Raw genomic sequence first — 17,266 nt, 5'->3', positions numbered from 1 at the left:
TTCCTAGTAATTTAAGCCACAGGTCTGCTTCAACTCTCCTCGACTCACTTCCGATTCAGACTAAAGTTACTCTTACCTCGACTCCCTCAGACTAACTTGGAACACTTACTCAAATTGTCCTTATTTGGTTTTGGTTAAAATAAAATTAATTAAATTATGGGGTTTTACGTGCCAAAACCACGATCTGATTATGAGGCACGCCGTAGTGGGGGACTCCGGAAATTTGGACCACCTGGGGTTCTTTAACGTGCACCTAAATCTAAGTACACGGGTGTTTTCGCATTTCGCCCCCATCGAAATGCGGCCGCCGTGGCTGGTTTTGGTTATCCTCATAATACTTGCTATAGCTGCTTATAGTGTATTAGTCCTTTCTTTCTTGTAATTTCTGTTGAGAGTCCCAGTGCAATCTTTGATTTTTAGGACGCTTCGTTGTATATTTATTACCTGTATTTTTTATTTTAAAATAAATAAAATGAGTCTTGATTTAGAATCACACTCGGGGTGACTTCGAGCCTGAGTGAATCTGAGTGAACCAATTAATGATCCCACGACATGACAAGCCCGTACATTCACAAAGAGCAACTAGACATAAAAAAGTATGCGTGCAATCACGTCGATGCCTGACCTTATATATAATTATCGTGCATTTTATTTTGCCACACAATGCACGACATACGGTGTGAAGGCCGCTCCATGGTATTTCTTTAAAGTCACGTGCCAAAACTTTGCGCAAATACCCCAATACGAGTCGGAAGGGCGCGCTTTCTCGAAAGCACAAACACGCACATTAGTGACATGACAGTATGGTATGGTATGGTATGATGTGATATGATATTATATGATATGATATGGTATGGTATGGTATGGTATGGTATCGTATGGCAAAACTTTATTAAGGTCCTTCGGAACGCGCGTCAGCACGTAGCGGGCCGCAGTATATATATTACATTAACAGGGACCCAGACTTCTGAACGTGTAGACACTGCGGAGCCTATCCGCTGAATAAACACACCTTGTGGGAGTGCCCCGCCATTTCCAGCTTCAGAAACAAAATACTTTCGGAGCTGCCAGCGAACAAATGAGGTCCATAAAAAAATTCAAAGTAAAGTCATTCTTTTATCTCGCGGCCATCCTCCACATCTTCGCGCTCTCCCGCCATTGCCCATGCGTGATAGGATTAGTGCGATCACGTGGTATTTCCACGTGACCGCACTGGTCCCTGGCATCTCCGAAAGGCTCCAAAGTTATTTTCGCGTGGCATGGTTTAAGCCAACATACGAATGAGTAAGGATTTATTTCCCGGAATGCAGTTTCAAGGCCAGAAAATTGCAGTTGCGATTTAGGAGTAAACGCGAGAGAAATGCGTTAGCATTATGTAGCAGCTTCCTGATGTCCCGGATTTAAACAGCGCGCACCTCATTGCAAAGTGTTGTGCTGCGACAGCGAGGAGCCGCAGCGCGCTGGCTGCCCGATTCTAGCTGACGTAAGCATAACGTTACGTCGAGGGGCGCGGTTTTACGCTCGCTGCAGCCTCCCAGTTTCGTTTTCGCGAGCTATGATAGCCGAAATCTGTCGCGCCACAGTTCCGCGGGTAAGCGCATTTTTTCCAGATCCTAAAGTCGATATGACTTGTGCGGCATTTGCATCAATTTCCCAATTACGATGAGCCCCCTGGAATTAAATGTGCTAGAGCTCATTTATATATTTTTAATTAACCACTAATTACCACGTGTCACCCGTCACCCCGTGGTCGCCACCGCTGACGACATGTCTTCCAAGGAACCACCCTTGTTCCTATGGGACTAATAAATGTTATATATCTCTCTGCAGCATGCGGCTGCACAAAACAGAGCAGGTGACTCACAAGCGTGGGCTTCTGTTCGCCGAGGTCCGCCTCGATCATGTGTACCTCCCGGGCACTGGCCCACCGGTGGTCGGCTGGACGGTTGGACGTGAACAAAATCCAAAACAGAAACCACACGCACGTCCATAAGCCTGCGTTCGGCAAGGAAATGACGCCTGTTCAGTATAAATCAGGCGAAATCACACGTAGGCAAGCACAAATTGATGGTACGTACTTATTTCAATTACACAAGTTTTATCTCCATGCTACAACGGGTATTATTTACATTTATACAAAACAAGTTTTTTTTTTGTCCGCCCTGCGAGCGATAGTTAAACCGACATGGTAAATATTTGTCTCCTGTCTGCCAATTATGTTTCGAAAAATATCTGTACCAAAATCAGTGTAGAAAATTTTGCAAACTCTCTTAGTGGTGTCGATAGGTGTACATCTTTATGCGTAAATATTAGCTTCAGTAGGGTGAAAGAAACGAGCCTCTTTTTTAGAACAAAAAACAGATGTATAACGAGGTCCATTTTCGATCTCTCCACAGCAATCCATTTCGAACAGAACATAACAGTGAAAACATCCGGTCATACGGGCAGCTGGCAGTTATCTGTAAATAAAGTTGTTCTCTAAGACAGCCCTGCCACCTCCCCCCACCCTTTCCGTTTTAGAAATCTTACCTGTTAACTAGATCCCGTTATGGAAGCTAATAAAATGAGCGCATGATGTGACACACTAACGTTATCGTCGCTACTGCTTGAGTATCAAATTACTTTACGCATCTCTCAACCACATTGTAAAATTTCTCCAATGAGTGTTACAGTGCTGTACGTTACGATGACGCCGACACGCAAAGAATAAATACCGGTTTCAGTATATTCAAACAAGCAAGGAAGTCTCAGCCCGTAGTTGTCCGAGGGTCAGAGAAACCCAGACGCGTATCTCGCTAACTACTGTTAAAGTTCTCCACTCATTAGTGGAACGTTGTGGATTTTGTTTGAGAACAAAGACTACTCGATGCTTTCCCAGTGAAGCTGGCGAACTTGTTATACTTCCCGTAGGTCAACATTCAGGTCTAGTATAGTCTCATCTCCAGCATGAATTGATATAGCCAAGACGCTCGATGTGCATTCTGATCTGTGGCGCACCTAATCTGTGACTGCCAACCGAAACACAAAATTCGGGACCCGCCATTTTCAGTTCGTGTATGCTGCTCTTCGCCTCCTTTTGTACTTAGAAAGGAACGCTGTCCCTCTTTTTCCACAAACTACACTGCAAGAGCATACGACAGCATTAACCGGCTACAATCGGAGGAGGGGGGGTAATGGGAATGCGGGAGTCGCAATGCTCGCTCACCGAACACGTAGAACACGGACGGCCAGCCTCCGAGGAAGTCCGAGCCAGCCAGCAGCCCGGAGATGTACATTCCCATGGCGACGCCGAAGAAGCCACCCGTGTGAATGAGAGAGACGGCGGTGGCCCGCTGATTGACAGGGATCCAGTGCGCCACTTGTGCCTCGATGGCCGGATACGTCACGCCCTGTCAGGTATCATCATCATCATCATCATCATCATCATCATCAGGTTATATTTATGTCCTCTGCAGGACAAAGGCCTCTCCCTGCGATCTCCAAATTATCCGTGTCTTGCACTGGCTCTTTCCAACTTGCGCCTGCAAATTTCCTAACTTCATCACCCCACCTAGTTTTCTGCCATCCTCGACTGCGCTTCCCTTCTCTTGGCACCTATTCTGTTACTCTAATGAGCCACTGGTTATCTACCCTACGCATTATATTACATACCTGCCAGTTATGGTTTCGCGCAAACCAACGCGTGGGAACTTGAACAGAGGTCACGACGAGACAGAGACAGATATACAAGACATTTTATTCAAAGAAAGGCAGAAAAGTCAGCCCCAGTTACAAAGAGGAGGGGGGGGAGGGGGGGGGGAGGGGATGAGGGACGATGAGGATAGATTAGAGGATAGATATGCACAATCGTGCCACGCTGCTGATGGCGCGGGCACACGCCGATGCTGCAGAAATGTTTCCGAACATTTTTTAAAGCACGAAATACTTCAACACTTTTAGACTTTATATGATAGTCGTATTACAGCTCCTGTAGCATTCTTTTTTTTTTTTGTCTCGTCTACGGGACTCAGACATTCCCCTTTGAGTGTGCTTTCGGCACCCTTCATCATGTTTAGAGATTTCACACTGCTATAGCGATTTTCCCAAAAATCGCTATTGCTATTGTATTAATAATATCGTATAGATAATATTATTATTTCATAAAAGAAATTTACCGGGGGCCGCGGTTGGTGGCGCGTACCGATAGGCATATTATGAGTAGCCTGTATTGCCTTTACTGGGCCATTTCGATGTAAAAGCATTTCAAGAGCTGTAATATCGAACCTTAATGTTCACGCACATAGAATTCTTCTTATAATGTGAATTTAGAGGCTGCGTTTTACGTTATCTACTTTATGTTGCTTTCTTCTTTTCCACCTTCATTTGCCCCGGTCGCGATAGATGCTCCTCCTTAGTAAATATAAGCGTGCGGAGAAGCCAACTTTCCCGGCGGATCATGCAGGCAAGCTGATTCACTGTCACCTCCCCGTCAAACGGTAGAAGAAAGGAGAAATGTCGTTATTCCGCTTTCTTTCTACGCTGATTTAAGGACACAAAACCTAAGTCCTCATGGTCTAGTATGCATTGAAGATGCTTCATCAATATCACTCTGAGCGGAAGTACTTATTTAAACAAAATTAAAGCACAATAAAGACGTTTCCAAAGAAGCATACAAAGCACAGCTTTCATGAAGTTCATCTACACCTAACGCCAAGGCCACAGCTGTACTCATGCAACATTTCTGTACCATCATCACCAACAACGAATCCTCATTTATGTATTTTTTAAAATATTTTTTCCCATCAGAAACGAGTCGCGCTAGCCAGTTCACCACAGCGAGCACAATTAGATTGAGTTATTATGCAATTGACACCTTATATTTACGTCATTAGCATCTAGTGAGCTAATGGTTATTAGAGTTTAAATCGATGTCTAGAAAATCCTCGCTTTTTGACTAGTTTACTTAAAATATAGTAAACAAAAACTTCTCTGGGGCTGTTTGGCATGTCATAGCTGCATGGGTATAGCACTGTCCACGTTACTAAAGCTCAAAGAGAAGGCAAACAAAAAACGGCGTACACAGAGCGATATCTTAACAACATAGCTTTTTCTGGAGTCTAGGACATGAGACTCTGAGCGCGCAATTTGATTATTCTCGAGTTATTTCCATGTGTTATGGTAAGTTTCGCAGAGCAAATATATGTACACTTAAAATTATTTGTTTCATGTTTCAGGCTAATATTCGAGTTTAACAATGCACATGAGTAATATCTGTAGAATTGGCCTTTTAAATAGGACTATCTGAAAATTTCGCGGAAGAAAGATATCGTGTCATTTTTGTACCTTTTTTTTAGAAAGAATTTTGGGGCTAAACGGAAACGGACGAATGCGACTAGCATTCATGCAATGTAGTGGTACACCATATTACTGAAAACACCGTTATTTACAATCGGTAGTGTTGATTCTGAGACTTCTATTGGTTCGCGTTCGTTATCAATCGTACATATCACGAGTCCGCCCTCTTAAGTCGGCAGCTCGTAAGGCCCTCTTAGGCGACATGTCCCTAACTGCAAGCGAAGCTACGTGACCCGTTTTATATATAGTCGTGATTGATGTCATAGCGGGGATAACGTGAAGCTGTTTTATATTGTATTGCGTGACCTTGCGCATGCGCTGTTGTTTCGCGAGTGAGAGTGACGTTTCAGGGTCTAGACAGCAGGTAGCAGCAGCACGCCAAAGTTAGGGAAGTAGTCTAAGAATGCTAATTGCGTTAAAATTTTTCGAATAATTATTTGGCTGGAATAGACATTTACGCACGTACCTTGGCGTGTTATTAACACGAAAGTGTTTTATGCCGGGGTCCACCAAGACTTCACTGACGTATTTCCGTCACGGAAATACGTCATAGAACATAATACAAAGAAAGAAACCAGAAGAAAAAGTTCCACAAACATGCAAAATTTGGAAATCGAACCCACGACCTCTCGGTCCGCGACGATAGATCGCCGAGCGTTTAACCCATTGCGCCACAAACGCATTTGCAGAGAGCTACACAGACGCACCTTATATATCTAACACTCCTCCGTGTACCCGCGCTCTTGCTCGGGGCGGTGCCGCCGCCTACGAGCAGAAAAGAGAAGTACTGCATTATGACACTAACGCGCACCGACAGTGAACGCTTCGGTGGTCTCAGCACTACGACGCCTCGATGCCAGCATTCGAAGGGACGCTGGCATCAAGAAGCACTACCAACCCCTAGGTGGCGTTCACCGTACTCAGCACAGCGGAGCGTGGCCTCCGCAATTAGCTCTGAAAATGTTTCTGAAGTTGATCGCGGAGGCTGCAATTACGACGCAGCTGTACGCGCTGATTTGACTCGGTGACGATTCAGTTACGTGCTTTGTCTTGCGCGTTGTATTAGTGTGTCAGTTACGTGCTTCGTCTTTCGCGTTGTGCTAGCGTGTGCAGCGTAGTGCAGCTTCCATATGCACGACGGTTGCTCATGGTCATCGACGTTGGTAGTCGTGATGGAGGAGACGTGCCACCAGGCGTCAGCGTGGGTGCATCAACGCCTAAGGGCGCTTTAGCCACAAAACACCAATAGACATTATATATCAATGTGCAATAAACATTACACTACTTCTGTGAAGACACGTTTCACTTTCGTGTTCTATACCGATTCCTATATAAGAGGGATCAACCACATTTTTTTTTGTGAGGATAGATCATTTTGTGAGCCGATGCTTCACTTACGTTCCTTCAGAAAACTACGAAGCATGTGGTGAGGCATTTTAGGGAGGCTGCTTACAAAGCCCACATTAGGCCACTGCTCGAATACGTCTGTCCTGTGTGGGACCCGTCCTTTCCGAGCGCATTAAAGCATTGGAGCGAAGACAATCTAATGCTGGGGTGTTACAGCAGGTACGTTAGCAAAACAAATATGCAGAAAAAGCTGGGCTTCTCTTTGCGAACTTGGTAAAAAATTTTCGCTCAAAGCTTTTGTACCAAATTTATAATAACCGAAAGGAATTTCGAGCCTCGTTGTGCTTATAACCGCCTCATTACATATGTGCCCGAAGATAATACACTTTCAAAATTCAGGAGTACCTCCGAAGGACAGATCTTATTACATTTTTTTCCGAGGGTGATTAAGGAATAAAATTTGTTGCCGGTGGAATTTACGAGCCGCAACGCTGTTGGTATCTCTTACTCGGGGTTACACTCTCCGCAATAATGCCTATTAGCCGCTGCGGGTTTCACTGAATGAAGAAAAATATGGCCTTGGCTCTGCCAGGGACGCACGCACCTCTCCGATTCCCTGTAGAACCCTGACGGCGATCAGGTAGGAGACGCCGGCGTGGGCCGCCACCGGGATGAGGAGGGATAGCAGCCCGGTGAACAGCGTGCCCAAGCCGAAGAGCCACTTGGCTCCGCACCTCTCGGCCAGCCGTCCGCCGGGGATGGGCGTCACGATGTAGCCGTAGTAGAAGGCGCCCAGGATGACGCCCTGCGTCACCGGGTCCCACACGAACGGGCCGTCCTGCCAAGGGGTAGGGGAGAACGAGTGTGTGGACGGGGAAGCTTAGTAACAGTGCAAGATGGCCAGGTTGCTAAATTTATATCACACAAAAAGTACACTGCCAGAATTAAAGCCACGGACACGAAGATTGACTGATTCATTGATTGACTGATTTATTTATTTATTTATTTATTTATTTATTTATTTATTTATTTATTTATTTATTTATTTATTTATTTATTTATTTATTTTGTTGATTTGGTTGATTCGTTGAACGTTTCAAAGCAACATTAGGACTAGGAGAGGCGCCATAGTGATGGGCTCCGAATTTGTTTTAACCACATAAGGTTAACTAAGTATACACGAGCATTTTCGCATTTCGTCCCCTTATAAATGCAGCCCCACTGATCTCTACTATAGGGAGCTGGATAGCGTATCGGGCGCCCTCGAATGAAACCAGCCTTGTCCCGGAAGTTGGCGCTTCGCGGCCTTGCAGCGGCACCTTGTGTCCAAGGGAGTTCGGCATTTCTTCCGTTCTTTCCCTAAAATACCTGCCAGTTATGCCGTGGACCACCGGAGCAGCCGGGAGAAGCCTTTTGGGAAAACGACCACTACTTTCCATCGCAGCGCCGACAGCGTCGCTAACGTGAGTAGATCGCTCCGGAGACGCTGGTGATTGATAAAATGTGAAAAAGATAAAAGCTGTCACATACAGGTTCAGATTATCGTAAAAGCTCTTACCAGACATGTGGAGACCACACCCCCTACAACACGAAAAACCGCGAAGAATAATTTTTATGGCCACAACATTATCTGACCATACGCACTATAGCAGCATACAACCTGCTTCCGCTGCAAGAGACCGCACTGCCGTTGGCTTCACCTGCGCCCGACTCGGCGAGCGGCGAAGCGGCATCTAGCAAAACATAGTAGAGAGGAGTGGCAGCCACCGTGGCTGGATATCCAACCCGCTGACCTCGTGCTCAGCAGCAGAACGGTGTTGAGCTGCTAAGCACGAGGTCGCATTTCTATGGGGGCGAAATGTGAAAACACCCGTGTACTTAGATTTAGGAGCATGTTAAAGAACCCCAGGTGGTCCAAATTTCCGGAGTCCCCCACTACGGCGTGCCTCATAAATCAGATCGTGGTTCTGGCACGTAAAATCCCCATAATTTATTATAATTTTAGAACGCCACAGCAGCTCAGCCACCGTGGCGGGTACGCGAAGATCAGAAAAGGCAAACGACACCGTCTCTCTCTACGGACTAGGTACCTTCTTTTCTTGCGAAAGCATCAAATGGCTCATTGAGCGAAAAAGCCGGCGTCCGGAATCTGTATGCAGCGAAACGGCATCTAAATTCCCATTGGCTTCAACGCCGCATCACGAGCGCGCCTCGACTGAGTTCCCATTGGCGGCGACGCCACGGCATGAGCAGCGCCTGGACGGAGAAGAGCGGGCGAAAGGGTAGACCTGCTGTCGCAGTAGCGCACCAGGTGTTGCGTGAGGTGAGAGGGCATCGCCGCGACGCCACGTCATCCTCTTCCTCAGGAAGCTCGTGTTATCCGCGCGTTCCTTGTCTGCGCAAGCTGTCGCCTGCGTTCTAACTGCGCCTCGGTAAGGCGAAATCAAGACGTGTCCTAGCGTCTCAATGGGCTCGCTTGCCCGCGAGGAGCTCATAGTTCGAACGACCACTCAGCGGCGTTCAATTGGACATTCCAAATGGACATTCCATTCTTCGAAACATTTTTAAAACTCGTCTGTTTTAATGGCTTATAGCTCCTTTCTCGTTTTTTCCTTCACCTCTTCTACGTCGTGAACTCGCAGTCCTTTCATTTTCTTCATTCGAGGAACAAAATAAAAAATAAAAAAGTCGCACGGAGCGAGGTCAGGTGAGTAAGGGGGGTGGGGCAAGGGAGTCATGCTTTTTTTTTTTTTGCCAGAAACTGGCGCACTGAGATGGCTGCGTGAATACTGCATTGTGGTGGTGGAAGAACCAGTCCCCCGACTTCCGCAAATCAGGCCTTTTTTATCGCACACTGTTACACATTCGCTTCACTACATCTAAATAAAGAGCTCAAATAGCATGACTTCCCTTGCTCCCCGCCCCTTACTCACCTGAACTCGCTCCGTGCGACTTTTTTTTTTCCTCGAATGAAGAACAGCATGAAGGACTGCGAGTTCAGGCCGTAGAAGAGGGGAAGGAAGAAAACGAGAAAGGAGCTACCAGTCATCAAAAAAGACGAGCTTTAGAAATGTTTCGAAGAATGGAATCGCAGATTGGGCAAATGCATTAAGTGTAATGGAAAGTACTTTGAAGGTGATAAGGGTGTTTTGTAAGCAATAAATGAATGCATAGCGCTTAAAAAATAATGCTGGTTACTTTTGGGTACCCCCTCGTAACCCTCACAATACGTGCGCCACTTTGTAACGAAAAAAAAAAAAACATTCCTCCTTCCTACACCGCAGGCGCTAAGAGAAGCCAGCGGTATCTGTACCTTCGTTTGAATGAACTCTACGAGAGGTCAGAAGTTGCGCCGAACCGCATTAACTGTACCACGGTACATCAATCTTGCCAAGCTCATTGAGAGACTCAAAGACGCGACCCGCTTGTGTTTACGCGAGCTGACAACGACCATGTCGGGAGAGAGAGAGAGAGAGAGAAAATGAAAGGAAATGCAGGGAGATCAACCAGGCGAGCGTCCGGTCTGCTACCCTGCAGTGGAGCTAAGAGCAAGGGTTTCATGTAAACGTAGCGAGTGTGACCCTCTTCGACCGATTACGATAATAATTTCAGAAAGGGCCGCGGGAGCCTTGCGCTTTGTCAACATGTGCAGGTAGCTGGCTGCAACCACTTTTATTGTATTCTTCTAGTGTCTGCTCACCGCGTACGCTACACTTATTTTTCTCCCTCTCATTCTTAGTAAAGAAAGTCGCCGGTAGATGGAATCGGTAGGCAAGCACAGAGCGCCAAGATATAAATTACGAAACCGGGACATAGTTGGGACTGTCTCTCAGGCATCATCCTAAAAGAATGCAACACCGCAGATGTGTGTTCTGCTTGGCGTAAATAGGAGGGATGGGGGGATGCGTCAGTACGTTATCTCCCAGCTTTTTTGGAGAAAACGGCACTGGAATCCCATCCATTACTCATTACCGTACTCAGTTTATGAGTTGCTTTTATTCTATAGCCTCTTTTCTACATTTTTACACCCAGTACATTTTCCCGTTCTCTTTACGCAGAGGGTACGACTGAAACACAAGTGCAAAGATCTGTATAGGAATCTGTTTTTGTTATTGGAATTTGTGTGAACTTGTTTTCGATTTTGGAATGTATGTGAACCTGATATTTATTTTAGGAAGTGCAGGAAATCATGTGAGGCTCCGAGTTTTCTCTGCTGTGCAACTGTAAAAATGTTCCAGGTGGCCCCGCTCCATGTTTTGACATCAGGCGATAAAGATTCAGCCATCGTACTGACTCAGGACCTCAGTGGAGAGGCAATTTTTAACTGAAAGAGATGTGCGTCATACGTGAAACTTAAACGGCGCCTCTTCATAACAGAATTAGGCTAATAATGTTAGCCTAATTCTGTTAAAAAAGGATAATAATTTTTCCAGACGATTCACTGCATCACGCGATTTCACGTTAAAGGCATCTGCCAATTTTATCGATATATCGTGCATGGTATATATCGTGCACGATATATCGTGCGATAACGCGATATATCGCGTTATCGATATATCGCACATGTGACATGATCGCACTTTGCAGCTGAAAGGCTCATATGGTGTGGCTTTGAGAGCGCACATTTTTCCGCTACTTAACTATTAAAAATTCCTGACACATAACTATAGAATTGAACACAGCGTGCCACAATATCGCCACCAATTGATCGAGGGTAATGATCAAGGATAATACCAATATTCAATTTAGCAATGTCAATATTCAAGGGCAATTTAACCCCGTAACACGCATAGGTACGGCTAATACTACCCTATATCAGTAATAGTAATACTCCCTATATGAGCGCCGTCGATGGCCACGCGGGAGGACCGCAATACACTTCGTAGAGCTGAAACTATCGAGACAGCACACGAAACCAGAGCACCAGAAAAGGCGGCGTGACTTGATTCTGTACACACGTCTCCCTGTTTGTTTCGGCTGCACCGAGAATTCAGCCACACATGCACCAACTGGTTCCGATTGAAACGCTGATTACAATTTTAGCCTTGACCTGCCATCCTACCACAAGAAACATGGAACTGACCGTACGGCAACAAGGCATGGTAGTAGTCAGGCACACTTAGCATAGCATAGCGTTACCGTACTACAGAATCCAGTCACTGCCGCGGGCCCTAACCCCTCCCGCCATTCGCGTGTGCCTACTTGATCCATGCAGTGCGTCCATTTGGGAAGGGCTACGTGCAGCAGCTAGCACACGCTAAGGCTAACGAATAGCGCACGCTAGCGTTAATGGCACACCGCAGCGCTAAGCTCTATCGACGGAAACCGCCGACCCACTCTGCCGTTTGTTGCCAAAGACAAGCACTGTCACCCATCCATCTCGCCGCATGTTTCACCAGTGTTGACACCTTAAGTTATTTCTTACTCTTCCAAAAGTGCACCTGAGGCAGACACGAAATCGCCAAGATTTGCGGTGAGTACGTATTCTGTTGTGTCTGTGACGGTCGGAGAGAGCTTGCACATCAATGTCAGCGAAGTAGTGTAGTGTTTAAAGCCTATTTGCGTCTCTGCTAGCTCATATCTGACCTTATCTTTGAGTGTTTCTCGTTGGCACCTGTCATGCGGCCACGGTTGCTCAACTTTGACTCGTACTCCGCACGCCTAGGCGCTGTAACTTAATCCAACCCCCCCCCCCCCCCCGCCCCCCGCGCCGTGAGCGCGTGTCAGGAGCATGCAGCTTCAACGGATGGTAAGCTGGAACCAGCTGTGGCAACGATATGATATTTTTTTTTATTTAGAGAATACTGCAGGCCATCAAGAGGCCCTATATATATATATATATATATATATATATATATATATATATATATATATCTTGCGTGACAGCTGTTCAACCTCGACGGTTTATTATGCAGGTCGCACGCTCAAGAGAATGACGCTGGCCATGGTGATGAGTATATACAGATATACAGATGAAGAAGATGAATGGGTAATATAATGCTCACACAATTACCCCCGCGCATGGAAGCGGCCAACCTGGCCGCTGGCTATGGCGGCGAAGGCCGTATGAAAGGCTTTAAACGTGAAACATGCACAATCTCTGTGGTACGGCAGTGGCCGTCCAAAGGCGTAACAACGGGAGTGACACGATAGTTAACTGGCGAAGTCTGTTGCTGAACAGTGTAGGGCCCGACAAAACGGGACTGAAATTTCTCGCATAAGCCAGGAACGCGAACTGGAGTCCACAGCAACACTTCGTCTCCAGGCTGGAAGGAAGCGACATGGTGGGATGCATCATAACGAGTTTTGTGGTCTTGTTGACTGGCGTCGGTGTTGAGGCGGGCGTGTTGGTGACACTGGGCAATGCGCGAAACAAATTGCTCACACATTGATGTGGAAGAGGGCACAGGGACGCCAAAGAAAGAGACGTCGAGGACAGCAATCGGTGGACGACCATACACAAGGAAAAAGGGCGAGTACCCCGTTGTGCGTTGGACGGCCGTGTTGTAAGCGAAGGTGACGAATGGGAGAATAACATCCCAATTGGTGTGGTCAGGGTTGATGTACATTGAAATCATGTCGGACAGCGTACGATGAAATCGCTCTGTGAGGCCAATAGTTTGAGGGTGGTAGCTGGAAGTCGTTTTATGGATGTTATTGGACGCACGGAGAACATCGTCAAGAAGTTTAGACAGAAAGGTCCTGCCGCGGTCACTCAAAAGGATACGTGGGGCTCCGTGTCGTAAAAAGATGTTTTCCAAGAAAAAGGATGCAACCTTCGCTGCGTAACCGGAAGGTAGTGCGGCTGTTTGAGCGTACCGTGTCAAGTGGTCTACAGCTGTGACAATCCAGGGTTTACCGCCAGCCGATAAGGGCAGTGGTTCATACAGGTCGATACCAACGACTGCGAAAGGAGCTTCAGGACACGGGACAGGTTGTAGCAGTCCAGCCGGAGGTGGGGTCAGTCGTTTGCGGTGTTGACAGATCGAACAAGAAGCCACGTATTTTGCTACGCTTGTTGCAAGTCCAGGCCAAGAGAAGCGGCTGCGAATTTGCTTATAGGTTTTATGGAAACCAAAGTGACCGGCAGTGGGATCGTCGTGAAAGGTCTCCAGTATCTGGGTCCGAAGTGATCGGGGAACTATAGGAACCCAACGGTGTCCTTCGGGATGAAACACGTACCGGTATAGCATCGAATTTTCAATCTTGAAGTTCTTCAACTGCCGACGGAGTCGAGCGTTAGGTGTGCGAGAGGATCCCCGAATACGTTCCATAACGGAGTGGCAGTAGGAGTCACTACGTTGGCAAGTTGCAAACGTATGAGAATGTTTGGGTCGGAGCCGGTCGAGATCTGCGAGTGAAGGAAATGCAGGAGACACGTCCGGCGGGTTGCTCATGGAGGGTGGTAAGCAGGCAGTGTTTGAAGACGGTGGTAGGGGACAACGAGAGAGAACATCGGCATCCTGGTGTTTCTTTCCAGACTTGTAGATGACGTCGAAGTCGTATTCTTGTAAACGAAGTATCCAACGGCCGAGACGTCCCGTTAAATTTTTTAGCGTCGCCAACCAGCAAAAGGCGTGGTGATCAGTAACGACCGTAAAGTGGCGGCCATGCAGATAACGCCGGAATTTTTGGACGGAACAAACAACGGCAAGACACACTTGCTCAGTAATCGTATAATTTTTCTCTGCAGCTTTAGCGTGCGACTTGCCTATGCGACCACACGTTCTTCGGAAGTTTGCTGACGTTGCAGAAGAACAGCGCCGATACCATGGCCGCTGGCGTCAGTATGTAGAAGAGTGGGTGCGGTATTGTCTAAATGACAAAGCACAGGTTCGGACGTGAGGGCACGCTTGAGGGCGTCAAAAGCAGTTTGGAATTCGTCCGACCATACGTAGGGAGCTCCAGAAGGAAGTAGTTGATGGAGCGGCGCCGCAATGGTGGCAAAGTTACGTATGAAGCGCCGGAAATACGAAGCTAGGCCAAGGAAGCTACGCAAGTCTTTGGCGCGTTGAGGCCTGGGAAAGCGCAGGGCAGCGGTAATCTTATCGGGGTCAGGTCGAATGTCCTCCTTGCCGACAAGGTCTCCGAGTACTTTAATGGTTTTGCTGGCGAAGTGGCACTTTTTTGTATTCAGCTGAAGGCCAGCAGCAGATAGGCATTTTTTGAGCTATATATATATATATATATATATATATATATATATATATAGCTCAAAAATAGAAGCACGTAGGAAAAACATAAGACTTTACTGACGTTTCGGCCGGGGTCCGGCCTTCACTCTTGATAAAGGCCGGACATATATATATATATATATATATATATATCCGGGGACAGATTTCACGTGGCTGCTGGCTTACTGGTTGAAACGTCTGTCTTTAATTTTTGCGGTTTTTGCTTCCAGCTGTTGCAGTAATAACACACGTTACGGGAGGCTTCTTATCAGGTCGGAGCTAATGCTGCGGCCTAGCTTTTGCTTCGTAATTATGACTCGTCCGCGACGCTCTGCTTACGTCATCCATCAATGCGGAAACCCCCGTGTACTTAGATTTACGTGCATGTTAAAGACCCCCAGGTGGTCTAAATTATTTCGGAGCCCCCCACTACAGCGTGCCTCATAATCAGATCGCGGTTTTGGCGCGTAAAACCCCATGATTTTAATATTTTAACACTGTGGCACCGGAAGTCACCTACAAGCGAATCATCTTTCAACCAATCGCGCCGCGCATGGAACATCTGGCAGGCAGTTGGTAGAGGTGGAACGTGACAGTAAAAGGTAACGCTAACGTCAACACGCTTAATATGAACCTACAGATTACATATCCAAAAACACAGCTTTAGCGTTAGTGCGCTTATTTGCTCTGAAGAATTTTCTGAGAAAACAAATATTAGGCAGTAGTTATTACAAAGGGGTTTCTCACCAAGAAATTTTCATACTGTTGCTTCAAGTTCTATTAGGCGTCACGCCGTTTTCGTCGGCGGCGGCATGCCGTTGTCATAAGGGAACTTTCTTACGTTCGGCTTCACTCTCACCATGCTCTGAGTTAATGCTCTACAAAACATTAATTCATTCTAAACTGGAATTCTCTTCATCTTAGGACCCTAGTTATGAAAACCTAATTACGTCACTAGAGCTAGGGCAAAACGATTCAATTAGCTTTATCTTTTTGAAATATAACCGAACCACTAGCATAACTGCCATCAAAACTAACCTCTCCCATCCTTTTCTAGCATGTCGCCGTAAATTAGATCGGCTATATCTGTTTCGCAAGCTACACCATTATATCACCCTTCATGACACCCTAATTACTCATGCACCGTATGTGTGACACTACATCGATCATCAATGCAAAGGTGAAATCAAACCCGTGCAACACTTATTTTTCGTTTCAATTATCTATTACGCGCACGTTTCCTGAATTGGGACCACTTTCCTACAGAAATTGTTGCTATCTCTAACAATAAGCGTTTTCGCGGGCCTTAGCTTACATTAATTGTATAACTAGAAGCAATATTGTTGTGTAATAACGAGACTTACTGTAGTCTGTTTATAATTTGGCGAAGAAAAAAATTCGTTGGCCTTTCCACTCCATGAAGATGGTTAACCAGCGGAACTGAAACGTTCGGCCCCGGTGTTTATCACTGGGTTAATCCCGAGGGTTCATCAAAGTATTTCTCAATTATGAGGCTACACACACGTTCGGCTGCGATGGATAGAACGACGTCACTGACGGTACGCCCGCAATCCGCCGTTGTCGCTTGCTTTCAATGTCTCGAGTTTACTCGGCGGCGTGGTTAGCAGCACTTGCCCGCCATTGCCGCTTTGCGATTCTTCGAAATTAAATTGCTTCAAAAACATGGCTTCAAAATTAAATCTGTCCGTCACGTAAGACAATGAATGGATCACACCCCCGTAAACGCGGCCTCTCCATAAACGACGACAGAAGAGAAGTGAAATTCTACGCTGGAATGATTAGTGGCAACGCAGCCAGCTGTGGAAGCAGACGACGACGACGACGAACGCGGGAGCAGTGGCACGAGCGCGTGCCGAGCACGAGCACGAGCGCAACCCGACGACGACGCTCGAGCCAATGCTGTTGATATAGTTTTCTGTACACAGGTGATTTCACCTAGCCATATACGATTTCGCCTAGCCATGTAAAGTACTTCGCTTTAAAAAGAAATCTTTGTCCATCACCGACATTGCGGGTCAAAAGCGCGCCTCAGATGTGACGTGTGGTTCGAGACAAATGCGCTGGCCACTACGCTATTTTATTAAATGGCATTTATTGTATTCAATGCAACACTGTATCCGAGAACTATACACACGCTAGACAACGCATCACATATCAATGGTCTAGAGGCCACGGTAGCTTATTTAGTGGCTAAGGCGTCACACTGTTGACCTCGACGTCATGGGATCGATCCCGGCCGAAACAGCCGCATCTCGAAAGGGGCGAAATGCAAAAAAAAAAAAAAAAACGCTCATGCTGAGGCGCTGTCTTTTCGGCATTTCTGTAAAATTTTGGCTGTGTTCCAGCGCGCTTCAAGGTCCGTTCAACGTGAACATTAACCGATTAGCCTG

The 17,266-nt window shown here is 46.6% G+C and overlaps 1 protein-coding gene across 2 annotated transcripts in view; it reads right to left on the bottom strand.

Annotated features, from left to right (window-relative positions):
* The window catches only part of LOC119450377 (sialin), a 77,991-nt gene that overhangs the window by 17,458 nt on the left and 43,267 nt on the right, over positions 1-17,266 (bottom strand). For both annotated transcript variants that reach the window (XR_007466420.1, XM_037713812.2), the window contains exons 4-6: positions 7,286-7,519; positions 3,206-3,389; positions 1,865-1,995 (exon numbers count right to left, since the gene is read on the bottom strand). Coding sequence is in view for 1 of the 2 variants with exons in the window: in XM_037713812.2 (XP_037569740.1) it covers positions 1,865-1,995; positions 3,206-3,389; positions 7,286-7,519 (549 nt within the window). In the remaining variant the exon portion in view is untranslated. The remainder of the gene's footprint in view (positions 1-1,864; positions 1,996-3,205; positions 3,390-7,285; positions 7,520-17,266) is intronic.

The sequence above is a fragment of the Dermacentor silvarum genome, chromosome 4, assembly GCF_013339745.2.
Source record: "Dermacentor silvarum isolate Dsil-2018 chromosome 4, BIME_Dsil_1.4, whole genome shotgun sequence".
Lineage (NCBI taxonomy): Eukaryota > Metazoa > Arthropoda > Arachnida > Ixodida > Ixodidae > Dermacentor > Dermacentor silvarum.
This window is presented reverse-complemented; position numbering and strand designations above follow the sequence as displayed.